Source organism: Hyperoodon ampullatus (genome assembly GCF_949752795.1).
Source record: "Hyperoodon ampullatus genome assembly, chromosome: 11".
Taxonomy (NCBI): Eukaryota; Metazoa; Chordata; class Mammalia; order Artiodactyla; family Ziphiidae; genus Hyperoodon; species Hyperoodon ampullatus.
Window position 1 is genome coordinate 98,924,522 of NC_136924.1, and position 27,290 is coordinate 98,951,811.

Genomic DNA, 27,290 nt, shown 5'->3' on the forward strand with positions numbered 1-27,290 from the left:
GCTCAGGTGCTTCTGGAAGCAAACGTGCACTCAGGCCTCTGAGGCCACTCACTCCTGCTCCTAAGGAGAAAGGAAGGAGAGGCGGGTGGAGGGCTTCCTTCCCACCCTGAGCTGGTGGTGGACGCTTGCCGTGCCGGGGTCCCTCCCAGAGCAGTGGTCCCCTCGCCTGCATCCCCGAGGGCTGCTTCCCTAACAGGTCTGGTTTATGCACTGGCTTACTGGGGAGGTGGGCAGGGCGGAAGGGTGAGGAAACAGGCCTGGAGAGTCGGCGTCTTACCTGGGGACACACAGCTGGTAAGGGCTGGCATGGGACCAGGGCAAAGGCCACCGACTGTTAACCCAGGATGCTTTGTTTCCACATCTGTTATGCTCCTTTCTTCACACCTTTACTTCTCCTTTGTGGCACTTCCCACAATCTGGAACAGTGTAGTGAGTGTGTCATGACTGCTCTAGCCCTGCTAAGCCAAGCACTCCGTGAGGACGGGGGCTGTGTGCATCTGTTGCTGACTGTTATTAGCTTAATACCTGGGAGCCAGCATCACCTTCATCACCTTCACCTTCACCACCTTCGCCTTCATCATCACCTTCACCTTCATCACCTTCACCTTCACCACCTTCGCCTTCATCATCATCCCCTTCACCTTCATCATCCCCTTCACCACCTTTGCCTTCATCACCTTCACCACCTTTGCCTTCATCACCTTCACCTTCACCACCTTCGCCTTCATCATCACCTTCACCTTCATCACCTTCACCTTCATCATCACCTTCACCTTCATCATCACCTTCACCTTCATCACCTTCACCTTCACCTTCATCACCTTCACCTTCACCTTTACCACCTTCATCACCTTCACCTTCATCACCTTCACCTTTACCACCTTCACCTTCATCATCACCTTCACCTTTACCACCTTCACCTTCATCACCTTCACCTTCATCACCTTCACCTTTACCACCTTCACCTTCATCATCACCTTCACCTTTACCACCTTCACCTTCATCATCACCTTCACCTTCATCATCACCTTCACCTTCATCACCTTCACCTTCACCACCTTCACCTTCATCATCACCTTCACCTTCACCTTCATCACCTTCACCTTCACCACCTTCACCTTCACCACCTTCACCTTCATCATCACCTTCACCTTCACCTTCACCACCTTCGCCTTCATCACCTTCATCACCTTTGCCTTCATCATCACCACCTTCATCACCTTCACCTTCACCTTTACCACCTTCACCTTCATCATCACCTTCACCTTCACCTTCATCACCTTCACCATCATCACCTTCACCTTCACCACCTTTGCCTTCATCACCTTTGCCTTCATCACCTTCACCACCTTCGCCTTCATCACCTTCACCACCTTTGCCTCCATCATCACCACCTTCATCACCTTCACCTTCACCTTTACCACCTTCACCTTCATCATCACCTTCACCTTTATCATCACCTTCACCTTCATCACCTTCACCTTCATCACCTTCACCTTCACCACCTTCACCTTCACCACCTTTGCCTTCATCATCTTCACCTTCATCATCATCCCCTTCACCTTCATCATCACCTTCACCTTCCTCTCACCTTCATCATAAGGACATTGAACGAATGAGCTAAACGATGCTGGGTCTGGTTTTCCCTTTCTTGGTCCCTCTCTGCCCCCGCAAAAGTGTGCTCCTCAGCTGTTTGTCACAGACCCCCAGCTTCCATTCAGATACATTTTACAATATTCCCCCCACTCTTCATTCTTCTCCAAAACAGCCAGTCAGAGGAGGAAGAAGATGTGTTTGGCGTCCCGAGGAGGAGAAGCTCCCTGGGCCTGAGTGGGCCCCCCCTTGCAGAAGAGGGGCCGGGGACCGGGGGTCTGCTCCCCCGGCCGCTCCACAGAATCATCTCCATTGAAGAGGACCCGCTGCCCCAGCTGCTGGGGGGCGGCTCTGAGCAGCCACTGGGCAAATGCCCGGAAGAAGGGGAGGCCTCCGACCAGGGGCTGGAGGGACAAACCGGGCCGTCCCGACCTCTGGGCCTCACACCTGCGTCTCCCCGAGAGCAGCCCGTCGGAAAAGAAACCCCGTCTGAGGTAAGAGTGCATCCCACACTGGCTTGTAGGTCACCCTGTGCCTTGTCCCTCGAGTGTGAGCCCAAGAGCCCCAAGGCCACTCAGGAAGCCAGACTCAGCAGGCCTGGTGATGCACCAAATTCGTGTCCCTCGGGTACCACCCTTCTCTGCTCTGCCGAGTGTCATGATGGAGACGCGGGGGTCTGGGGACACTCTCCTAACACCTTCTGTTCTTGGCCCCTATGTGTTTTTTTCTGATTCAGATTCTGCATTTATAGAGTAGGACTGAGCCTCTGCTGGGCAATTAGCGTCAGCTATCACATGCTTTAAAAATGGTACCCCTTCTGGTCCGTTCTGTAACCGCCCCTGCTGGGGAAGTCTGCGCACCATCGCTTTTCCCTCGGTTCCTAATCAGCTCGCCCCCTCCCGGCAGTGTGACCCTCCACTCCCACCCTCCATCCCCGCGCCCCCCACCAGCTCTCCCTGCTGCGTTCTCCGGGAGCGGGGGGCCACGTGGACCGTCCTCCTCTGGATCACTGATGATGCTCCTCACCTTGTTTGTGACCCAGGCCTTGGAACCGGCCCCTCAGCCCTCCCTCTGCCCGCCGCTGGACCCTCTAGAACAGTTCCCTCACCCTGTGGCGGCCTTCAGAGCTGAGCGGTCCAAGTGAGGCGTTGGCATGTGTGCCAGCGAGCCCTCTCCAGCCCCTGCACAGGGACTTCTTGGCCTCCGTTATAATTCTTGGGCCCGGATTAAGATTCATGCCTACAAACCACTCCTCTGAAGGGCCCTGGGCCAAGGGAGGTGGGGGGAACTTGGTGGGTGGGACCCTTGGTGGGTGGGGCATCCCTCCTACACCCCCTTCTACATCCCCAAAAGTGCACAGACTACACTTGCTGGCAGTGGGCACAAATGGGGCTTTAAATACCCCACAATAGCCCCCCAAATGTGAAAGAAGTGTTAAGAGGGCCCCGGGAGACGGGGTGAAGGAGGAGGCTGAGCGTGCGTGTCAGCCGTGGCATCTGATCCTTGCGGTTGTTGGATGAGGGGCATCAGAGATCGGTTCTCCCCTTAGGCAGGTGGGGAAGTAGAGCATGGAGCGAGCAGGCCCACCCAGCCCGCAGTGATGGGAGCCCAGCCTTCGCACCCACCGCTCCGCATCCCCACCGGCTGCACCGGGATGCGCTGCTGTTTAGCTGGGACGCAAACTGCAGCAGAGAGGAAATGTGTCTGCTGGAAGTCAGCCACACAGCAGCCTCAACAGAAGGTCCCTTGCAAGGCCGCTGAGCCATCAATTGGTACCAGCTTTCGGGAAAGTAGTTTGATAATAGGAATCAACAACTTTAAAAGTCCACCTCCTTTGAACCAGCCCTCTTACTTCTAGCGACCTTTCCTAAGGAAATAACCAAAATCAGACAAAAACTTAATTCAAGAATGTAAGTACATAAGAGCAAATAATTGAAAAAACAACAATAGGGACATAAATTAGACTATATTAATTTAATAGAACATTATAGTGCTATTAAAAATCACATTTTGGGAAAACTTCAGTGACTCAGAAATATTTATATATAATTCAATAACATAGGAACAAATAGAAAACTACACATAAATTTATATATAATAATATAAATAAAGTATACATAGTATCTCAAATTTCTCTCTAAAAATATATATTGATTCATCTATATAAAAAAAAGAAGCCTGGAAGAAATGCATGCAAATAGGAATAGTGACCATTTCAGGGTTGGGGGGTAAATTATGAATAGTTATTAATTTCCTCTCTGCTAAGTTTCCTACTTTTAGAAATTAGTGTATATTACTTTCATTTTTTAAAGCTTTAAAAAAATAAAAACAGTGGTGGGAAGGAGAATGAGAACAGATCCCCTGACTTGCCAGTGGAGGGAGCCTTTCTCCAGCCCCGCCCCACAATTTTGTTGTCTCACTGTCGTTCGCGGGCAGGTGGATTGTCCCCCAGGTTAAGGGCAAGAACTGGAATAGCTTCGCTGCTCCTGTGAGGTGGGTCCTTCCCCAAACTGAACCATCACCAGGTTGATCGTATCCTGTCTGCGGAATAAGTGTCCTGCCGGAGGCGGGGGCCAGGGTGAAGGGAGCACAGAGCAAGGTCAGCCACCGCCTCTGCAGCCAAGACCATCTCCTCCCACCGTCCCCGGGCCTGGGGTGGACCCATGGCTGCACTGAGCTTTAGTCTCAAACAAAGGACAAATGGAGCACAAGCCTGGCAGAGAGTGATGCTTGTGCAATGCAGGAATAAAGAAACTGGGGCCAGTCAGTGTTTCTGAGTGTGGGTTTCTCTTTTTTTTTTTTTTTTTTAAGTTGGGTTTAAATTCCTATAATTGACCTTGAATTCCCTCCTAAGTACAGCATGGAATTGATTTCTCCCCAAAAGGCTGTTAATGGCTTTTCTCTGAAATTCAAGTACTGCTAATATCTGCTGCTACTCCACTATAGTATTTGCTCAGTGAGAGGTGCTAATTCCCCCCAAATCCACTTCCAAATAGATTCTAAAAAGCCTCCTCATCTGGCCTAGTAGTGCTGGGCTGGGCCTGAAGGCAGGATCTGGGGGAGCACGTGGCTTTCTGGACTTAGTGACCATTCGGAGAAAGGGCCCTGTGCTGGCCCTCACTCTGACTCTCACTCACCCAGCATCCTGGAGCAGGTCCACTTCCCGCTGGGCCGTAGCACGCCAGAATAACAGGCAGGCCAGTTCCCAGTCTCTCCCGCTGCCGGGTGGAGAAGGAGCACCCGTGACTGTGTTCTGGAAAGTTCTTCCCGTAGCCTGGCATCTTGGGGTTTCCCAAGCTACTGAGTGGAGACTGTCTTGCCTTACTTCCAGGGCAGGCAGGGACCCTAGATGGAAGGTGAGCTGGGACAGAGGGCAGCATGCAGGGGGGCGAGCGTGTCCTCCATCCGGTCCAGGCTTTCAGTGACGGAGCAGAAACGAGAGGCCCGACCCCAGCCTGGGATGCCTCTGCCCCCGAGTTATAGTTAAGCCTTCTATATCTTCTATATCTCCCCTTCCCCTGCAAACACCCACCTTGTCCTCCCCACCCACCCCCTGCAGAGAATCTCTGCTTCCTCCTGAAGCCCCAGCCCAGAGCCCCCCACCCCGCACCCCGAGACCCTTGATTCCTGGTCCGTGCTCTGGGCACTCGGAGCATCGTGCCGTGACTGTGTGTACACGTGGCTGCCTTCCCTGCACCACACACCCAGCCCAGCACAGGGCCTGCGGCACAGCACATGGGCAGCAGTGGTGGTAGAATGAAAGCCTCTCTTCCCGCTGCTGAAGCTGGAAGGAGCCTCGGTGCGCTGAGCCCAAAGCTCCCTGCATCCAAGGCCCGAGCAGCCTCCCTGGTGCTGGTTGCGGGTCCCTCCCTGGACACCGCAGGGACAGGTCAGGGTCAGGGGTGGCAGGCGGATGTCCCAACATTTGACCCTGCTGTCTGTCTTCCACAGGAAGAAGGCTCTGTGTCCACCCCAGACCGGCTCTTCAAGATCGTGTTTGTGGGCAATTCCTCCGTGGGGAAGACGTCCTTCCTGAGCCGGTTCTACGACGGCAAGTTCTCCCCGGGTTCAGCGGCCACCGTGGGTGAGTTCTCGGCCCTGGGCCGGACCCCAGCCCACCTCTGGGAAGGGGCGGCTGTGAGAAGGGTGCCCAGGGAGGGGCTTGGAGCCCCGTAGGAGGGGCTGAGGGCTGGGCTGGTAGGCGAGGCCCCCCTCTGCCTGGTGCTCCACGGGGATGAGACCACGAACAGTTCCTATGCCCAAGATGAGGGGCTCTGAGGTTGGCAAAGATGGACTTCCGGCCCTTTGTCCCCTCTCTGAGCCTGTCTGTCTTCAATCATCCCTTCCCCACTTTGTGTGTGTGTGTGTGCGTGTGCGTGCATGCACACTTGTATAGACGGGCAGGATGGAGGACAGTGCTCTGGGGGCTTCTTTTACCCATCACATTTCCTCATCCTGCATCCCGGGCCTGCTGGGTAAGAGCTGGAGTCCACTGTAGACGCTCGTTAAGCTCAGCTACTAGTAGCTGATCAGGGCTTCATGCACCTCCATTATTATCTCGGGTAATTCTGTATTTAGATAGGAGCCTTTGCCCCATCACCCAGAGGTGCTCCTTGCATTGGAGTATGTGGTAAGACCCAAGGGCATATTGACCTTTTAGTTTCTACCAAGGTGAATCACTCGAGCAAAAAAAAAAAGAATCCTTTGGGTGCCTTCTATGTGCCATTTAACCACGCTAAGTCAACTATATTAAAAATACATTGATATGATCTGAATATTTACCATGGGTTTTGATATTTATCATTTCCATCTGTCTTCCCAACAACCCTGAAAGGCAAGCATTGCTATCAGCCCAATGGACAGACCAAGACACTGAGGCCCAGAGAGGTCCAGAGGCGGGTCCTCATTCCCACCCGCTGGTTGGTGCTGATACTGGTCCCCACCCAACCCCACATGCACCTCTGCTGTCCCAGCCCACTGTCTCCCCAACAATACTGCGCTGTGCGTGCTCAGAGCCCAATTTCTGCCACAGGAGGCTGGCACAGGCAGGGGAGGCCGCTAAGGTCCAATGGGGCATCGGAAGTCCCGGACCTTCATCTCAGCTCTGCCACTGACCAGCTGTGTGACCTCGGGAGGAGGTGTTTCCTTTTCGGCTTCAGTCTTTCCTCACCTGAAAAAAATGAGAGATTTGAACCGGGCCAGCCAAGACTGCTTCCAAGCCCAGGGCTCTGTCCAGACCACCTCTGAGCCCTGGAGGTCTCACAAGCTGGCCCCCCAGGACAATCCGAGACAAACTTTCCTGCCCCAGAGCCTGCCTGGGGAGAGTCTGGTCTCTTCCTCCAGGATAACCTGAACGGGCCGTTCCTTCCAACTCTCTTCCTACAGATGGGTCTCTTCCCACGACTGTAGGCGCCCTGTTCTTACTGCTGAGCCTTTGCAGTTTCCAAAGCCGGAGCCCCCTCCTGCCCCACCCCCCGCCCCATTCTACCCAGAAACTGGGCGCATCCCAAGGTGAAGAATCGGGACTCTGATGGGAAGACGGCCCAGAAGAGCCTGGCCTCGTGCGGCTGGGAGGGCTGGCTAGGAGTGACCCCCGTGTGCCGAGTGTGGTGACACAGGAAACAGCGGCTGCAGAGCTGGACTGGCCCTCCCTGGAGCGTTCCATGGGGAGGCCACAGAACCTGAGGTCCCAGCTCGGGCATAGGCTGTGGGAGCAGGGGAAGGATGCTGCACCCCCCAGGGGCGGCCCTCCGGCGGTGCACATGGCGCCTCTCCTGTTGGTAAAATCAGGGAATCGGGGTCTGCTTACACCTCCAACTGGTGCCCCCGAGATGGAAAGCTCTGAAAAAGAGAAAATCAGACTAATTTGCACTCCCCGGGAGGCCAATTATGGAAACACCTACAATTTAGGAAGGGGAAAAATATCAAAGTTTCCAAATCTGGGATGCCCTTGATCGAGCTGTGCAAAACGAGCCAGAGCAGCAGCTGGAATTAGCCTCCCCGGCACACGTGTCAGGGCGCTGATGTCACACCAGTCGCCTGGAAGATCCTCCCTTTAAAGACACAGATGAGCCACCGAGTCCTGGGCTCCCGGGGCTCAAGCAGGCCAACCCCTGTCAAGCACAGCAGCCCTGGACCCTCAGCACAGCACCAACAGGGGCGCGTTGGTGCCTTAAAGCTCTCCTCCATCACCGAAGGGACTTCCTGATCGCCCAGCCCCTCATGAGCACGTGACCTGTCCTCGACCTTCGGCTTGTGCGTGATGTGGCTTCCGTGATGCAACAGTCTGTCTTGGGGCGCCCCTGCCTTCCCCACCTTAGCACCAGCGGATCCCTTGTAAAGCAGGTGTGCGGGCCCTGCGGGTGTCCTGGAGACGTCAGACGATGGTCCTTGCAGAACGTTGGAGCTCATTTTGTCAATGAGAAGACTGGCTGTTAGAGGCTAAGCCTCTAGAACCCAGGACTCTGAGTCCAGAGCTCTTCCCGAGGCCCCGCCTTGGTTCATGGCCCTGCTTTCAACCGGGGCCCATGGCACCAGTCCGTTTCCATCCCTCTCCTCAACTCCACAGAGAAATCCCGAGAGCTTCCCCTCCGGGACATCTCGCTGGCACTCCCCGCTCCCAAGCCCTCTTGCCTGGAATGACCTGTCCTGTCCAGAAAGGTGAACACCGCCCTTCCTGGGGTCCATCACCCACAGCTCGGACCCACACATCCCACACACAGCACACTCCACGGTGATGGGGCCCCCGAGGTCCAGTCCTCATTCAGGAACCACTGAGGTCGCACGTCGGGGGTCCCCTCCACGTGTTTGCCGAATGCTACAGCTGGACATAAAATCATGGACACCCAACTTCCCTCCAGCACCCCCCGTCATACCTCAGTTTACAGATGGGGAAAGCAAAGCCCCCCAGATGGGGTGAAGTCACGTCGTCAAGGTCACACAGCTGGTCAGAGGCAGGACTGAGGCAGGAGCATGAGGTCTGGGCTCCCGGACCGTTGGAACAGGTGCGGGGTGGGGGGGTCTCAGGAATCCCTCTGGTCCCTCGTCACTCTGTGCAGCCTCTTCTGCTGGACGCTGACTCCCCGTGTCCTCCCAAACCCCACTCATCCCTTGGGCTTGTTCGTCTGCTTCCAGGCCTGTGGGTCTGAGGCTGCAGGGAGGGGTACCTCGTGGACCAGCGGGGACTCGCCGAGCTCCTTGTCCACCAGCAGAGCGATTACCAGTGAAGCCGAGGGACCCAGCCGTCCCTCCATCACCTGCCTTTCCATCAGAGAGAGGGCTCATCCTCGGGGGCTTCAGATCAGGCCCTGAAGGTGTGATGACTGCGGCTGGCTTTCCCCTGGGTTGTTATCAGGCTGTGGGCAGCCCCCCGGCCTCCCAGAGCACAGATGGGGGAAGCCCTACCGCTTTAGCTAAGAAAACACCCTTGGGTTTGGTTTCCATCTATTCTGATGGGAGCATTTAGCCTTGGACTTTCTAGGTGAAACGAAGCTGCCAGGGGCCCTGTGCCCAGGGTACTGCTGTGAAGAGAGGAATGAGCCTCAGAACTGGGTTTGCAACTCACTGAGACTGCTGACCAGCTTGGGCAAGGCTGGACTCCTGCTTCTTTATCCTTCTATGGTCTGGGAAGAGAAGGGAGGTGCACGTGTCTGCGCGTGTGAGTACGGGTACGTGTGCGTGTGTGCAGATAACAACCCGCACATGGATGTCCCAGGGAGCGCGGTGAAGCGGGAGAGATGGCACATGGAAACTGGGGATACCGAGCATTCTACCAATGGGACACGGCCCTCTTTTCCTTACCCAGACACGCGCGTCCTCTCTCTGACGCTCTTCTGTGAGCCCAGGGCCTCTGCAGTCCTGCTGACGTTCTAGGAGCGGAAGACCCTCCTATCTCTCCTCCCCTGCCCGGCCCCTCACACACTCTCCTTTGCCTGGAGACCGAGGCAGGGATGCCCTTTTCCATCAACTGCCTCTCGGTTGTCTGTCTGTCAGTCTGTCTGTCTGTCCCTATCTGGCCAGGCTGCCGTTGCCTGTCCCTACCTGAGCCCTCCAGAGTAAGGACCCCGGAGGCTGGGCCTTTTAGAGGTTGGGAGGGGATGCCCTCTGGTTCCAAGATCTGATGCCTTAAGGGGGAAAAGCGTTTTACACCTGGTTGAGCATCTGCGAACATTCTCACCGGGTGTAGGAGGGAGGAATGTTTGTTATCAAAGCACCTGCATTCAGGTCGTCTGTCTGAGGGCTGCTGTGGGATCTCCCTGCCTTGCACCCTCTCTCTGGGATCCATGACGCCAGGTAGGGTCGCAGCCTCAGAGGGAGGATTGCAAGTGGCTTGATGGCTGGGGTTAGGAGCTCTGATTCCATCTCTAAGGGGCATTTGCCTCTGATTCCCTCCCCCACCGCTTTGCTTCTCTTCTCTCCCTCCCTCCACCCGCCAAGCCCTCCCCTCCTGACCCTCCTCCCCCACCCACCTTTGCATCACCACAGTGGGAGTCTGGAAGTGTGACCCATCCCCCAGGGATATGCGGAGTTTACTATGGGAACTTTGAAAAGCGTTTTAGGGAGAAAGAAGAAAAGGGAGGGAGGGAGGAATCTGAGGACAGTCTTTCTGTCGCTTCATCTTCCCAAGGAGGGAGTAAATGATAATTCTTTGCGTTGGTAGATTGCTTTTCCATATGTGATCTCATTCGATCCCTAAAGAGGGTCTGGATGACACTGCAGTGAGCAGCCTGCGGTTCAGAGAGGTCCCGTGACTGGATCAAGGTCCCACAGCCGGTCAGTGGCAGAGACAGGACCAGAACCCAGGTCCCGGGCCTCCCGGTCCCATGCTCGGTCCCGGCCCACACCGCCTGTCAGGAGCTGCAGGGGGAGGGCCGCGCCCTCGGGCTGATGGGATTCCAGGCTGGGGCGTGGGTTCCGGACTTGGACATGATGCTCGGCTCCCCCCGCAGGCATCGATTACCACGTGAAGACCGTGCGCGTGGACGACTCGCGGGTGGCCCTGCAGCTGTGGGACACGGCGGGGCAGGAGAGGTGAGGAGCACCCCCCCCCCCCCAGTAAGCCCGCCTCTCCTCTCCCCGCGGGGGCGGGCGGTGGCGGCAGAGGAGGCCGCGCACCTGACCCGGCCCTTTGCGCAGGTATCGCTGCATCACCCAGCAGTTCTTCCGCAAGGCCGACGGCGTCGTGGTCATGTACGACCTCACAGCCAGGCAGTCCTTCCTGGCCGTGCGGCAGTGGCTGAGCAGCGTGGAGGTGAGCTGGGGGCCTCCGGGCGGCCCCTCTTCCTGGGCCCGCTGCCCTCTCTGGACACCTGACTCACACCTCACCTTCTCCGGGAAAAAACCGGTTCAGGCGTCCATGCATCAGTCCACCCAAGTGCCCGGCACCAGGCTGGTTACTGGGGACCCAAAGGTGAACACGAGAGGTGCGGTCCCTGCCCTCATGGGGGGAGGGGGCTGGGGGAAGGACACAGGACAAATACCGATTAAGCCAATAATGGTGTCATTAAGATTGTGAAAAGTGGGGTAGGATTAGGGGAAGGAGTGTCAAGTGTCAAGGACAGATGGTTCCCAAGGTGTTTAAACTGAGTCACCACCGCCTCTCCTGCATTTTTCTAGCTTCAGGGGGTCCTGCTGTGACCAGCTCAGGACCGTCATGCTCACGGTTTGGGGGCCTGGGTCACAACCCTTCGCACGAAGGGAGGCTGATCTGCAATGTGCGGGACCCAGGCTCACCCCAGAGTCACCTCAGGCCGGGCCCTCGAGACAGGGGGCTCTTCCTTGAATCCTGGATTCTCTGTAAGACTCTGCTTTCTTGCTGTTATCCTTGCAATATGCTGCTTTGTAAGTGCTTTTTGCTTCCTGACCACCTGCATGTCCTCCTCTGCCACTGAATGCAGACGTCTCAAGGCCAAGGGCAGTGTGCCGAGCCACTTTTTATTTTTTACAGGCCCCCTCCCGCCCGATTCTTTCACACACAGTCAAATAGTCCCAGCTCCTTCCATCGGCAGGACCCGTGCTTTGTTCGTTTATTTGTTCTAAACGCTGCCAGGCATTGTTCTGGGCTCTGGGCATTCCAGCACCAGAGAAGAGAGACAGTGTCCCTCTCCCCCTGGAGCTTATTATGTTCAATCCTCTGCTCAAGCCCATAGGACTTGCCCAGCCCCTTCCCTCCTCATCAGTCAGGCTGCCACGCTGCTATCCAGGACGCAGCTGCCAGCCCGGGCCCCTGCTGCCCTCTGCACGTCTTTGTCATCGTGACCGGTACTTGGGTCCCACAGTGCTGGGCAGACATTGGACGTGTGCATGGATGCCGTGTCACCGTGCAGGCGGGATACTGGGGTTGTTCATTTCATTTGTTTCAACCCTCAGATCTATGCTTCCTTGCACCAAAATCTGTTTCTCTTGAAGTTTGGGTTGGATGGGCCGCTCCTTTCTCTCCTGTTAATCTACATCCTTGTCATTACCAAGAAAAATGAGGAGCAAGAATGGAAGCCAGATGCAAGCATTTCTCAGAAATTTGCTCGCTACAAATTATTTTCCAAAACTATTGCGTCTAAAACACAATAGAGAAAATGTACGTTTTGAAATGTAGTGAATGGCTCTATACCGAGCTAACAGTGGAGACAGATGGCGGGGTGATCCGGAAGTGAACCCTCTTTAAACTTTGTAATTTAGGACATGATTTTTTTTCTTTTTCTTTTTTTTTTTTTTTTTTTTTTTTTTGCGGTACGCGGGCCTCTCACTGTTGTGGCCTCTCCCGTTGCGGAGCACAGGCTCCGGACGCGCAGGCTCAGCGGCCATGGCTCACGGGCCCAGCCGCTCCGCGGCATGTGGGATTTTCCCGGACCGGGGCACGAACCCGTGTCCCCTGCATCGGCAGGCGGACTCTCAACCACTGCGCCACCAGGGAAGTCCCTGACCCTCCCCAGCCCCACTGCTGGAGGCACATTAAAGCGAGCCTCACGTGCCTGCTCCAGGGAACGGCCCGGCCCCTCCCCATGTACCACAGGCCCACTTGCCCTTCCCCTGCATCTCACTGAATCTTGGATTCCTGGCCGTGGTCCCTGGCTTTGATATCTGCTGCTGCTGCTGCCTCGGACTTGGCAACTCATCACATTCCCCTTGTAGCTTTTTGTGCCTCAGGTTTTCTCGTTCACCCTGTGCTCTGTTCCTGCCTGCCTTTCTAACAAGTTCTAACAAGCCAGTGCTGCTGGTCCAGGGACCACACTTTGAGAAGCAAGATTCTAAATCCTTTTCAAAGATGTTTGTGTTCCTTCAGCAAGAATTTGTGGGGCACGACCCATGTGCCCAGCCCACGCCATGCGCTCTGGAGGACTCAGTGTGATGCACCGGTGCAGCGGCCCCAGGGTTCTGCGAGCAGGTGCTGGAGGCTGTGTCAGGTGGGGTTGTGTGTTGAGGATATGGACCCTTGGCAACATAAATGCAGTTGTTCTCAAGATTCTTGAAAAGCTAAGTCGTTCCGCCTTGGCAACCAGCCATCAGAGATGTCAGGTGATAGATTAAAACTTGACACCTAATTGGATCGGAGGGGAACTGAAAATAATCAGCCCTTGATGTTTGTGGCGCACCTTGAATTTCCATAGCACTCCCAGCGCTTCGCCAGCCCCGTGCCAGGAGAAGGGAGGGTGGAGGGGGCGCTTTAATAACAGGCTTTGGGTTTAGAAGCCTTATTATTAAGTGAACGGTGGCCAGCTGTTCCCAGCACCCCTTCCCCCATCAACCTGAAAAGCCGTACCCAAGGAAAGGGCTGACATTGCCACGGATTATACATGGCAAAGACTGACTCTTAGGTTGCGTGGGGCAGGAACAGCTGCTGGGGAGGCGTGGAGTTCCCTGCAAAGGACATTCTCATCGTCCCAGCCCAGCCACCGCCTGGCCGTGAAACGTGGGCCAGTCACTCCATGAAGGGGTGGACCAGAGGGTCTGGAAGGTTCCTCCTGGCCCCCGCGTTCTATAGGGGCTGGCACTTGACTCTCTGGGGGGACGGGATGGAGCAGGTGTGTGGGTGGATGAGAGAACCCTGCCAGCCCAGAGGGAACCAAATGCCTTGGGCACAAGAGAAGGGGCGACTGCTCTGCTTTATGAGGTGTCCTGCCCCACACCCCCTCCTCTCCCGCCTCAGCACCTTTACCTGGCCCGCAGGTGTCCTGCAGAAAAGGCCCAAGCGGGGCCCAGACACACTCTGTGCTGATTCTCCGGCCATTTAGCTTTCCTGTGCACTTCCAGGAAATCAAAGCAGTTAGACCTTCCTACCAACTCAGCATCCCCCACCCTCCTGACCACCAAATCTCTGCTGCGTGGTACTGGTTTAACCAGTCCAATCTAGAGGAGAAACTGGTCAGGCTCTAAGGGCCCCATGTTTAGACTGTGAGGCACCCTGGACATCTGAAGACTTTGAAGGGGCCTGTATCAGGTAGAGAAGATAGGATATGGTACAAGCCCGATGGGCTGGTATTTCTCCCGAATCCAGATTTTTGGTCCGCAATGTCTGCAGTCCTGGCGTGTTAACTTCTCGTTTGGATCTTTCTGTCATCCCAAGAGCACTGTCCTGTTAGGCCTATACATCAAGGAGGTGGCATCTGACCCAAGTCATCAACCGGCAAGGCCAATGCCTCTGAGCCAGAAAAAAAACATGGAGATTAATCTCACATAGCCTCTTGTTTTATAGTTCTGCAGCTTTCCTCTCCCTTCCCGGACGGCTGACTGGCTCTCACTCTGTGATCTTTGTCACCGGTGACAATATACAGCACACGGCAAAAAATAGCAGTTTGATTTTTTTTTCCCCACGTTCCAAGTTGAGCTCAAAGTGCTGGCAGTTGAGAACGAACTACGCAAATAAATCTTGTTTTGACTCATCGTCCAGGGGGGCGGATAAATATGGAAACCCCCAATATATAATTTTGCAGTCATTTTCTTCTGAGCATAAATGCATGCTTTAATGTGCTGAGAAATTTTTGTGTTCTGCCTCTGGAGAAATAGCAGCACTTGCCTGGCTAAGTGCTTCTTCTTGCCTCCCAGCAAATAGATATTAACACACACACACACACGCACACGCACACACAGAGCAACCAACCAAATGCAACAGCTGCACGTCCTGAGCTGAAAGCCAACGCTTGCTCTGAGTTGACAGCTTCTGTAAGTGAAAGTCAGAGGCGGGGAATCTTTTGAATTTCAGCAAGTCTGTTTTCCAGGAAGTTCAAGTTCAGAGAAAGGTCACTGAAATGGTGGAAGGTGGAGAGGCTTGCTTTTGTGTCAGACCAGCTCTGGAGCCCACCTCACAGCTCAGGGAAGAGAGAGGGAAGAGAGGAGGGATCCGGGTGGGTCCCACAGAGAGACGTGGCAGAGCCAGACAGAGCCTGGGCCTCCTGCACAGAGCCTGTGCCCAGCCCGGGAGCTGCCCTCAGACCAGTGCCTCTGACCTGGTGTGCCCATGGGACTTTAGCAACATCTATAAAAATGTCTACAGGGCTTTCCTGGTGGCGCAGTGGTTGAGAGTCCGCCTGCCGATGCAGGGGACACGGGTTCGTGTCCCGGTCCTGGAAGATCCCACGTGCCGCGGAGCGGCTGGGCCCGTGAGCCATGGCCGCTGAGCCTGCGCGTCCGGAGCCTGTGCTCCGCAACGGGAGAGGCCACAACAGTGAGAGGCCCGCGTACCGCAAAAAAAAAAAAAAAAAAAAAAAAAAAAAAGTAAGTGTGGCTTCATCTGGTGGATAATTATGAGCCTCTTTGTCCAAGCAGCGGACAGGCCAACACCCTTGTTAAGTAGGTGAATGATGTAAAGTGTAGGCAAAAAGCTCAAGTCTCGAGGTTCAAGTCAGAGAGGACCATGAAACCCCCAGCCCAGCCCCAGTGCCTCCTGCGTCGAAGAGTGACCTGGGGCCGGGGTGAGGGTGCCTGGCTGCCTGCAATGGGTAGCACACGCCCTGGCCTTATGTGTGTTCTCACTTATTTTTGCCATGTCTTTGGAGATTGGCCTAAGTCTCCTACATCAGCACAGGCCAGGGCCCTGGGAGGGGGAACGAGGGGTCCAGAGGGTTTGTATAAGAGGGGAACACTGCAAAGAGCAGAAAACCGCTGCCCCAGCTGGGGCCTGGGCTTTTTCTTCCTGCTCCTTCTAAGCTCTTTTATTTTTATTTTTTTAGCCAGGAATCACTTTAGGAAGGGAGACTGCCTCTCCTTTTCCAAGAGGCAGCCCTGCTGCTCATGGTGCAGGGCCCAGATGCTGGGCTGACTGTTCCTACCTCATCCTATTTGGTGGCTCAGGACCTGGCATCCCCTTTACAAGGGAGGAACAAGCCATCGCCCATAACAAGTAATACCAGATTCCGGGCTAGAATCCCACCCTGGGATTTCAAGTCTGATGCTCTTATTCTCAGAGCGTTTCCATGTCAAGAAATCCCACCAGCCTTAGTCATTCCTCACACATCCATCTACAAATATCTCTCGTGCGCGTGTGCTCCAAATAGCAAGTCTTCTGGCCCATATTCCTGCTTCTTCCTCTTTTCTTCCTTTTCTGTGAAAAACGCTTCACGCAAGCTTCTGCGGCACGGCACAGCACATGTGGGGGACAGGGTATTCCCAGTACCCGCAGTCACGGTCCACGCACGTAGCCATCAGTGGGTTCCTTACTTGCAGATAACTGGAATATGGCGATGTCTACCCAACACATCCACCACCCTGGGCATAAGTCAGTCTACTTCTGATGGGTCTGATGGGTTGCGAATGTTCATTACCATCTCACCACGAATATGTGGAAATACTGCCTTTAGAGAGTTCTGGTTAATGAGACACTAAATAGCAGAGAGGTCATTGGAAATAAGAATTCAGAGCCAAGGATTAGAGAAAGGTGGCCCCATACACTAAAGGGTGGGTCCCCATAACGCTAACTTTGTTGGATGTTCTTTTGGATTCTCTGAGCTTTAACATTCTCATTTAGTACACGAGAGTTTTTTCACTACTGAACTACAATAAAAATGAATGGGTAGACGGAGGAACCACGGAGGCTTCATTCCGAATGTGATGCTATTTAAACCCAAAACAGGCGACCTGTCAGCTGGACCATGGACATTTATTTGACGGGGTCTAGGGTAAAGCAGCCGGACTGTTGGCGAAACTAGCCACCGGCAGTCTTCTGGTGTCCCACGGCCTTCTCTACTTAGTGAAACAGAGCTGCAGTGAATAACTGTTTATTACCGAATTATGATTAAAAGCCCCTAATTAAATATCTCACAAAGCAAAAATAACAACCTGCGTAAATGTGAACATTACCATATTGACTCACTCAGTAGCTATGCGTCCTGGGCCCTTGGGGTGCAAAGACCCTGGGGTGCAGGGACCCTGGTGTGTAGGGACCCTGGTGTGTAGGGACCCTGGGTTGCAAAGACCCTAAGGTTCAGGGACCCTGGGATGTAGGGTGCAGGGACTCTGGGGTATAGGGACCCTGGGGTGCAAAGACCCTAGGGCTCAGGGACCCTGGGTGCAGGGACCCTGGGGTGCAGGCCCCTGGCTGATATGACACAGGACACAGCCCCTGGAGGAATAAGTAGGGTTGAGCCCTGGAATAAACCTGTTCTTCTGGCCCATGAAGTACGACTGCTGTGGCTCCCGTTCTTCCAGATCAGGGCTCCTTCAGAGCCAGGGCACCCAGAACAGGGGTCCCCATGGGGTGACCTCCAGGGAGGCACATGACAGTCATGTATCACACACTGTGGACCCAAAACCGTGACTCGGATGTGGACCCAACCCTCGGGGAGCTACCTGCCCAGTTCAAGGCCGCCAGAGGTACACTGCTGACCGTGCAGCCCCCTGGGCCTCCTCAAAAGCCCATTGAGCAACTCCATTCTGGTCGCATCGATCAAGTCTGATCACGTGGGGACGCCCTCGGGGGCTCCGTACGGACACCTATTGTATCAGCGCCAGCTGTGCCCTATCCTGCTCCCAGTGCCAGGCCACGGGGAGCGGGGTAAAGGGGGGGTCCCTGCACTGAGAGGGCTTGGAGGCACCCAGAGGCAGCCTTGAGCACCTTGCAGAAGCCTGGCAAACTGGGGCTCTGGGAGATGGTGGTCCCCTCTGTGCTTTGGGGTGACTCTGTTATCACCAGCCTTTGTGGCAGCAGTAGGTTCACGAGCTAGTTTGTGTCTTTGCAGCCAGTGTTTCCACCTGCCCTTCCCGGTTCTCCTTAAGGATGCTTCTCTCAGTTGGGGGATTATCTGTTCCGCAGGAAGCTGTGGGAGACCGCATTCCCGTTCTTCTGCTGGGCAACAAAGTCGACAACGAAAAAGAGCGGGAAGTGCCACGGGGCCTGGGAGAGCAGCTGGCCAAGGTGAGGGGCGAGCATCCCCGTCTCTCTGGACAGGGAGGGACCCCAAGGGGAGATGGGCATGTACCCAAGAGCCGGGGTGGGAACCTTCTCTGGGAGCCCCCTGTGAAGTCAGCAAGTGGGCTGGATGGTGTCCTGGCATCGTGGGGCTGGTCCAGCTGCCGCACGTGGAACTTTCCACAGAGAACTTGACTCAGGTGTGGGAAATTTCCCAGATTCTCTTCCTGGGAACTCAGAACTATGAATCCTCAGATAGTAGGAGGTTACTTATTTCAGTCCCCCAGCTGATTCTTGAATCCCATCATCTGTGTTTCCCTACTTGGTTGCCTTCAGGGATGAAACACTCACTACCTGTCAGGCAGCGTGCTCTTCCTTGGGCAGCTCTGTTAGAGCATCCATCCTTCCTACCAAGACTGAGCGTCCAAGCTGCAAACTCCAAATAAATTCAGGGCAGGCACTGCAAAGCCAACCATTAAAATAAGCATCAGCCCTCTTGCCCAAGCAGGGAACTGCCACGGTGTGATGGAAATCAGGCAGCAACACAAGCCATGCTCGCTCCTTGGCTTCCTCTACTGCCTCAGAGTGGTTTTCGGGGAACTGTGTGTCTGGGGAGATAGGGCTTCCCAGCCCCAGGATTCCATAATTCTCAAGTGTGCTTGCTCCAGACAGGGACTCAGGACCTCAGAGGCTAGGGAGGCAGGCACAGGTGGTGAAACTCAAGGGAAAAAGGAGGAAGAAAGTCCAGCAGCTGCATGTCCACGGGCTGCATCCACAATTCCCAGCCCAAGGAGCTCTGAGCACAAAGGTTTTTGCATTGCGTTTGGCAGAAAAAACCTGACCGGAACTGATGTGAGGCTATTTATGGGTTTTGTTTACCTCACTTTGAATAAACATTCAAATATTTCACTGAAGAATTATTAATATATTTGATTATAGCCTGCTATCCAAGATCCACAGAGGCTATTATATAATATGTATTATAGACAAGTATTCGCTTTCTAAAACTCAAAAATTCTGGATTCCAAAATACATCTGGATCCAAGGTTTTTGATTAAGGAGTGAAAAGAAAGGAGCCCATACATCCCGGACAGCAATTCCAGAAAGTGTAAATCACGAAGGCAGCAGTGTAGGTCCTATTGTTTTATAGTTGTTACGACTCCCCTGAGAGATAGTTCCAGAGCCTGCATCAGTCAGGGAGCACGAGGGACAGAAATCAACCTGGTACAGAGAGGGGAGGGGACGACGCACGGAAGTGAGGGTGTGGTAAGTGCAGAGGGGCATTCTCCCACGCCCCCCATGGCTCCCTCCAGCCCCCCCCTCCCCGCCATATTCTCCTTCATGCCCTCTGTTCTCTTGATTCCAGGAGCACAACCTGATCTTCTACGAATGCAGTGCCTATTCCGGTCACAACACCCAAGAGTCCGTGCTCCATCTGGCCAGGTAAAGAGACACCACTCAGCCGGTCCCTCTGTCCATCTGAGCCGTCTGGGTAGAGCGGCTGGAGGCCTAGGCCTTTGTGTGGGACCCCAGGGGTGAGGGACAGCCCTCCGAAACACAGGGACAAAAAGGAAGCCTCCTTGCCTGTCACCCCGCCCGCCCCCCAACTGCAGTCTTCTTCTTAGCCTTAAAGGCTGCCTTTTTCCCAGGGATCCTCTTTTCAAATGCAAATGCTCCTGGGAAAGGTCAGATCAGAGGCCCCTCAATGTTGGCTAATATTTTAGCAGGGATTAGTTGGCAGCCAGCTGGGTTATACTATGGGCTCCTGGGGGAGCAGGAGGGGGACCCAAGGAGAGGGGCTGCGATGGGAGACACAGAGGAGCCCAAGAGGATAGCACTCAAAAGACCGGTCCCGTAAGCCTCTGCCTACACTGCGAGTAAGGAAACAGAACCACACAAGCCCCATTTCAATCCTTGGGCAATTCACTCATTCATCCATCTAGGCATCCATCCACGCCTCCATCCGTCTGTCCATCCATCCCTCCCTCCATCCATCCCTCCATCCATCTATCCAGCCAGCCAGCCAGCAAATACTGACTAGTGCTCAGTTCGTGCTCAGCCTTCATCTTGGGGCATCTAAAATATATTTTTATTTGAGTAACTAATAGCCCAGGACAACTTCTTCAATGCACTGGAGAGGTGCTGGAGTCATGGAAGACCTAGGGAGTTATGGGGAAAATTCTAGGGTTTTCTCTGCCACTGATTCCCGGGGCAAGTCACCCTGCCTTTCTGAGCTTTGCCCCCAGCATAGGAACACCCATCGTATTTTCCCTTCCCACTCAAAGGTTGTTGTAAAAATCAGAAGACATGCTTCAGATGAAAGCTCTTGGAAAGTATAAAGCAGGGATAAGATACTTAATGCTAGTTTTAATCCTTCACCTCTTATAGTTAATCTGGAGCTGTGCTCATGCGGGAAGCCCCACCATAAAGTTAATAACCAATAAATATAATTTTTGAGCCTCTGCTGTGTGCTGGGTACTGTGATAGGCTGCAGAGACAAAAGATACAGTCTCTGCTGTCAGCACCTCACCCTCTGCTGAGGGAGCCAGCACAGAAGCAGTGCATTACACCCAGTGTTGGGGCTATAACGGAGAAAGGATCCACGTGCTCTCAGAGCATCAGGAGAGACTTCCTGGAGGAGGTGTTATGAAGGATGCATATTGACTACACTCTGGCTTTACAAATTATAGTCGTGCACCTGTGCTCGCCGGGGGAGACTTGGAGGACTCTCTCTCTCTGATGCTCTGGGGAGGCTGGGTCCCTCCTCATGACCCAGATGGCCTGTACCCTGAGGTGCCTCGCAGCTTCTCTGCTGCTGACACTCTACTTTCCCCTCTCCCAGGATCCTCAAGGAACAAGAAGACACAGTGAGGGAAGACACCATTCAGATTGACCGCCCCGCCAAGAAGAAAGCCTGCTGCGGCTGATACAGGTCCCCTAGGACTTCCACCCAGGCCTGAGGCCACAGGGCCTACCCTGCCTCCTGCACAGATGCCCTCACCAAGGCCCACCCAGACCTTGATCCTTGTCAGCGATGTCCCCCACCCCAAAGGAAGGAAAACACATCCCGTCAGGAAAGCTGCTCTTGGAGCATCTTGGGGTCTTTCTCCCCCTTCTCTGTCTAGATCCAGTTGCCTATCCCTTTCTTTTTTCTCCCCCCGGCTTGGTTTCCTGGGGCAACAACAGATGGGCTTTTCCAGAAAAGCCACCATGTGCCTTTCCCACCTCCCTTCTCGCCCCCTGCCCTTAGGAGCCTCGGCACTGAGGTTGCCATGGCAACTGAGCAAGGCAGACTTGCTGCTTCCTGTAGGCCAAAGACACAGCACTGGGGCAGCTGGTCTGGCCTTGGAGCCTGTTCTCTGGATGGCAGTGGGATACCCTTGGCATGTGCTTCGTGGACGTTGAGATGCCCGTGGGTGTTGAGAAGAGCACACTGGGGTACCTGCATCCTGTCCCACCCTCTCCCCCTCACTGGTGCTGCTCCTTCCCAAGCTTCTGGGCCCCTCCTCTCTCAGCAGCCACCATGCCTCCAGTATTTGACCCCTTGGGTTCTCTGGAGCCATGCCTTCCAAAAACCACAGCCTTTGCTCCCCGCCGCCCACCCAGACCCCTGACGCCAAGGTGGAGAGTGGGCGATGAATGTACGCCTGGGGTCAGGGAGTGGGCTTACTAACTGCTTAACTTTGACTAGGAGATGAAAAGAAGACCAGGGCAACAAAACCATCTGTTGCTAAACAGAGAGGCCATGTCTGAGGGTATAAATAAGTATATATAGCTATGTAAAAGCCATTTTCTAAATGTTTCTCAAAATAGCTCTTCAAAATTTGTGCATGATGATTAACAGGGTAGATTGACAGGCAGGCAGGGACGCCCAATACCAGGTCCGTAGTTACTGATTTCACTTTATGTTACTTTTTTCTAGAAGGCTCTATTTTTTTTTAAAGTGTGGCTGTGATGTTGACATTTTGCTGGGGTCTGAGCGTGAACAGAGGGTAGCTGTCAGCCTTGGCACCCCTGTGAGGGCCCCGGCACAGGGCACTTGGAAGGAGGGGACTGATCTGGGCCTGTGTGTGGGCCCGTCCGCTAGGTGGTGAGGTCCCAAACCCTGGCAGCGCCCCAGCGTCACTGGCTGGTGTCCAGGGGGTTGGCGAGGGCACTCTTGCCCTGGCTGGGAGCTTGGATGCAATGATCATAAATATCACTGCCTATGACCATTCTAGGGCTAGACCCAGGCCCCCTGTAGGAAATTGGGTGACGTCCATGTGCGGTGGGGCATGCAGGAAGGAAGGAAGCAGAAAGTATCCACGGGCCTCCAAGAAGGTGATTCAAGACACCTGCACACAGCCAGCCGGACCGCGGGGCGGGAGGGAAAGCCACCGGCCAGAGCTCCCAAGGGTATTCCTGTGGCCTCTTTCCCAAACCAGCCTCAGGGTCAGAGCCCATGGGCCACAAGCAAGCACCAGCCGCCATGTGCAGACTTTCTCTCTCGTCCAGCCTTTGTCGGCCCCTGGGAGCCCACAGGGGTGGGCGACAAAAGCCAGCACTGAGCACCTGGAGGTGCCCAGGATCTTGGGCAAGCCTGCTCCCTCCCGGGCCCCCGTTGCATCAGTAAAATAAGGGGTGGGCAGTTTGATGCTTCAGGTTCTTCCTGCTCAGAGCGCTTGTGTTCACTGTCTAACTTATGCTGGCCCCCAGTCCAGGTGTGAAGGGACCCACAGGAAGCTCCTTTCCCTAAGAGAGGGCGCTGCTGATGGTCTCACTCGTGGGATGGGTCACCCAGAAGTGGCCCTGCAATGTCTGTGTGTGTGCACGTGGAGGGCAGGTAGAAGAGAGGGGACAGCATGGAGAAAGTGAACAAGCTCTCCCGCTTCTGACAAAAAACAGAGATGTCAACGGGACTCATGGGGCCAGCAGGCTGTAGCCGGGCCTCCCCAAGCCCACAGATGCCTTCATCCCCAGACACTAGTCCCTGGCTTGGGTTTCGAGCAGAGTGGGATGACCCTAGTGCCTGGCCTTCCAGCATGTTGGGTAAATCCCCACGAACCCTCAAAGATCCAGGCAGAAAGAGGGCCAGGAAGGGTCCTTAGGCCTCTGCTGCTTCCTTCTCCAGCCCCACCTGAAAAAAAAATGGCAGAGAGCGACCTCAGAGAGACTCTCAGAAGTTCTGTGTCCCTGGGTCTCAGGTGCCCCTTCCCTCCCTATTCCTTTGAAGCAACCCCAGTGGCCACCAGCCCGGCCCAGAGCCTAGCACAGTGGGTCAGAAAAGCCTCCTAGCTCCACCCCCTTGCTGCTGGAATGACCCTGAGCAAGTCACTTAAGCAGGTTTCCTGTCTGTCTGTAGACGGGAGGTTTCCACGTCTACCTCACAGGGATGTTTAGGTATCACGGGAGGCAGTGCATGTGAAGTGCCCAGAACACATAGGTGCTGACAAGTAGGGGCTATGGTCATGGTCAAGGTCGAGTTTCTGCCCAGACCCCTTGCCTTGCCTCAGTTTCAGGTTTAGCAGCAGCTAACACTAAGCGTCCTCCCGTAACTGGGAACTGCACGGACACCACCTCGTTTGTGTGCCTGCTTGTCCAGCCCATTCCCCCAGCTCCTGAGCTTGCGTCCGGCATTGCCTCTTGGCCCTGCCCGTCTTTGTCCTGCGGGTTTCCTGGTTTTCCAGTCGGGCCCACCTCCCACCACTCTCCCTCCCTGCCGTGGTTCTCCTGGACTCAGCCCGTTCCCGGTGCTTACCCAGGGATGCCCTGTGCTCGTCGGCATCCCTGGCCCCATGCTCGCTCCCCGATTCCGATTCCTTGGGCTTCTCCCGGGTCTGCAGCTGCCTTCACCCTGAGTGGCCACCACGAGCTCCATCACCAAACCAACAGCCCTGTTGCTTTGCTCCTCGTCCCTCACTTATTTCCCCTCACAGCCCCTCTGGGGTCTTTTCTGCTCCTCTGTGATACCCTGACTTTCTCCCACCTCTCCCCGCCCTGTACTCTTTCCCCAGTGTTCATACCTCTGCCCAATCTTGGAGTCCCCTCCCCACTTCTCTCCCCCAGGCCCACAGGCGGCGTCTGCAGCCTCCATCCTAAATGGCTCAACCCTTTGTCTCTGTCATGAGTGGTCACTGCTCCAAAGGGTCTTAAACCAATTTCAGCCAAGGTGTTAATGTCAGTGGTGTTCAGGGCCATATTTATACTTTAACAAAGAACTCTAAAGGAGACAAAACTTTAACTCAAAGGAATAAATCCTTAGTGCTAGACTATTAAGCACCATAGTGAGTCATGGGGGTCAAATATTTAGGACAGAGCTGCTTCTCCTGTGCTCCTCTTAAAGATCTCAGTTTGCTTCATGTACTCGGGGCTCTATTTCTAAGTTCTTATATATTTAAAAAAATTTTTTATTGGAGTCGAGTTGATTTAAAATGTTGTGTTAGTTTCTGTTATACAGCAAAGTGAATCAGTTATACATATACATATATTCACTCTTTTTTAGGTTATTTTTCCATATAGGTCTTTACAGAGTACTGAGTGAGTTCCTTGTGCTATACAGTAGGTCCTTAGTAGTTTATCTATTTTATATATAGTAGTGTGTATATGTCAATCCCAGTCTCCTGATTTATCCCTCCCTTGGTAACCATAAGTTTGTTTTCTATATCTGTGACTCCTTGGTAACCATAAGTTTGTTTTCTACATCTGTGACTCCTTGGTAACCATAAGCTTGTGTTCTACATCCGTGACCTCTATTTCTGTTTTGGAAGTAAGTTCATTTGTACTCTTTTTTTTCAGAATCCACATATAAGCGATAGTATATGATATTTGTCCTTCTCTGTCTGACTTACTTCACTCACTTGTATGTTTATAATTGTTATCTCTTCTTGATGAATTGACCCTTTATCATCATAAAGTGTGCTTCTTTGTCTTTAGTCACAATTTTGTCTTAAAGTCTATTTTGTCTGATGTTAGTACAGCCACTCCAGCTCTTTTGGTTGATACATCTTCCTCATGATATGTCTTCTCTACCCTTTTACCTTCAACCTATTTGTGCCTTTGAATCTAAAGTGGTTCTCTTGTAGACAGCATGTAGTTGGATCATGTTTTTAAATCTTTTCTTCCAGTCTCTGCTTTTTAATTGGAAAGTTTAATCTGTTTATATTTAATGTGATGGGTAAAGTATGATTTGTGTCAGCCACTTTGCTATTTCTTTTCTGTATTTCATATGTCCTTTTTGTTTCTCTATTCCTCCACTACTGCCTTCTTTTGTTGTTTGCATTAGTTATTTTCTACTGTACAACTGTAATTCTCTTGTAATTTTATTTACTATGTATAATTTATTTGTTTTCTTGGTGGTTGCCCTGGGGGGTCACCATTAATATCTCAATTTACAACAGTTTGGATTTATAATGACTTAATTCCAATAGTATAAAAAATTTGTTCCTGTATAATTTCCATTCCCCCTTCCCCTGTTATTATTATAAATTACATCTTTATACATTTTATGCCCATCAACATAGATTTGTATTTATTGCTTTATGCAGTTGTCTTTTAAGTCAGTAGAAAGGAGTTACAAACAAAAAATACATTTATATCATCCTAATTTATTTATGTAATTACTTTTACCAGTGCTCTTTATTTTTTTCATGTTGATTGAAGTTGCTATTTAGTGTCCTGTTATTTCAGTAGTATTTCTTGTAGGGCAGGTCTGCCAGAGACAAACTCTCTCAATTTTGTTTATCTGGAAATGTCTTAATTTATCCTTTAGTTTTGAAAGATAGTTTTACCAGATATAGAATTTTTGACTGACAGGGTTTCTTCCCCCCGCCCCGCCCCCCGTCAGTACTTTGACTTTACCATCCCACTGTTTCTGGCCTCCATGGTTTCTAATGAGAAATCATCTGTTCATCTTATTGAGGATCCTTTGTATGCGATGAGTTGCTTCTTTCTTGCTGCTTTCAAAGTTCTTTGTCTTTGTCGTTCAATGGTTTGATTTTTATGTGTCTAACAATAGATCCCTTTGAGTTTATCCTACTTGCAGTTCACTGAGCTTCTTGGGTGTAGAAATTAATGGCTTTCATCAGATTTGGGGGGGGGTTGGTTATTATTTCTTTAAATATTATTTTTGTTTCTCTCTCCCTTTCCCTTCCTTATAGAACCTGATTGTGCATATGTTGGAATGCTTGATGGTGTCCCACAGGTTTCTGAGGCTCTGTTCATTTTTCTTTCTTTCTTTCTTTTTTATTTGTGTTCCTCAGACTGGATAATCTCAATTGCCATGTCTTCAAGCTCACTAATTCTTTCTTCTGCCTGCTCAGATATGCTGTTGGGACCCTCTAGTGAATTTTTCATTGTACTTCTAGTGAATTTTATTATTGTACTTATCAACTCCACAATTTCTGTTTGATTCTTTTGGATAATTTCTCTCTCTTTATTGATATTCTCTATTTGGTGAGACATTGTTCTCACACTTTCCTTTAGTTATTTAGACATGGTTTCCTTTAGGTCTTTGAACATATTTTAAATAGCTGGATTTAAAGTTTCAAAGACCTCACACTGGTAGCCATCTGCCCTGTGCACAAATCAAGCTCTGCTTGCCATCCCTGCTTTCTTTCTCCCACTTCACACAATGTAGCCAGGACTCTGGTCTCATTCCTTAGCCCCATCCCAAACCTCCTCCCCAAAGTCTTTCTTCTCTTCTAGATTGGAGGAGGGACCTTAAAATCAGAAGTTGTTTAGATCTGAGAAACCCTCCCCTCCACCTTGAGCTTTTGGCTGCCCTGCTGGAGATGAGCTGCTCAAGGAGGTGTCCAGTTCCCTGGGGAAGTGAAGGGAGGCCAGAAATCCTCAGGCAGTGTTCCCCGTCCTGCCAGGAATCCAGACATTCCACAAAGCTTCACTCACAAGGGATAGGTGTGGGAAGACTGCAAATCAGAAGCTTATTTAAAAAGCAGTTTAATTACTTCAAAATAATGAAATCACAGTATATAAGCATACAAAAACCAAGACTTAGCTGTCCTGTTGCTGACTGGCCCTAGGTTTCCTGCTATTTCTCCTCCTACCATTCTGGGGAACAGAAAGTGGCTCTACAAATTCCAACCAATTCAGTCAAAATCCGTAGTCATTAGTTATTCCCTCCCTCCTTATCCTGGGGTGTGTGTTGGTGGGGTGAGGATGATGATGGTTGGCAGGATACAGGAGCTTTCTAAACCTCCCCACTTCCTAACTATTAATGTTTCTATTAATAGACACGCTAATTAGCAGCAGCAGCAGTAACAAAGAACATCATAACTCTACCCTTCACACAAATAGGGCACATAATCGAAGTGCCCTGTTTAGGAAGGACCCTGCTAGAAATGATGGGGGTTGGGAAGCCAAATGG

At 52.7% G+C, this 27,290-nt stretch overlaps 1 protein-coding gene across 1 annotated transcript in view; it reads left to right on the forward strand.

The window, feature by feature from the left end:
- Window positions 1-20,856, forward strand: part of CRACR2A (calcium release activated channel regulator 2A) — a gene marked incomplete at both ends in the record, with an annotated part of 70,306 nt that extends 49,450 nt beyond the window's left edge. The window contains 7 exons of the mRNA XM_079714645.1: window positions 1,769-2,087; window positions 5,545-5,677; window positions 10,542-10,623; window positions 10,729-10,843; window positions 17,834-17,935; window positions 19,296-19,372; window positions 20,772-20,856. Of these exons, the coding sequence (XP_079570771.1) occupies window positions 1,769-2,087; window positions 5,545-5,677; window positions 10,542-10,623; window positions 10,729-10,843; window positions 17,834-17,935; window positions 19,296-19,372; window positions 20,772-20,856 (913 nt within the window). The remainder of the gene's footprint in view (window positions 1-1,768; window positions 2,088-5,544; window positions 5,678-10,541; window positions 10,624-10,728; window positions 10,844-17,833; window positions 17,936-19,295; window positions 19,373-20,771) is intronic.
- Between the last annotated feature and the right edge of the window lie 6,434 nt (window positions 20,857-27,290).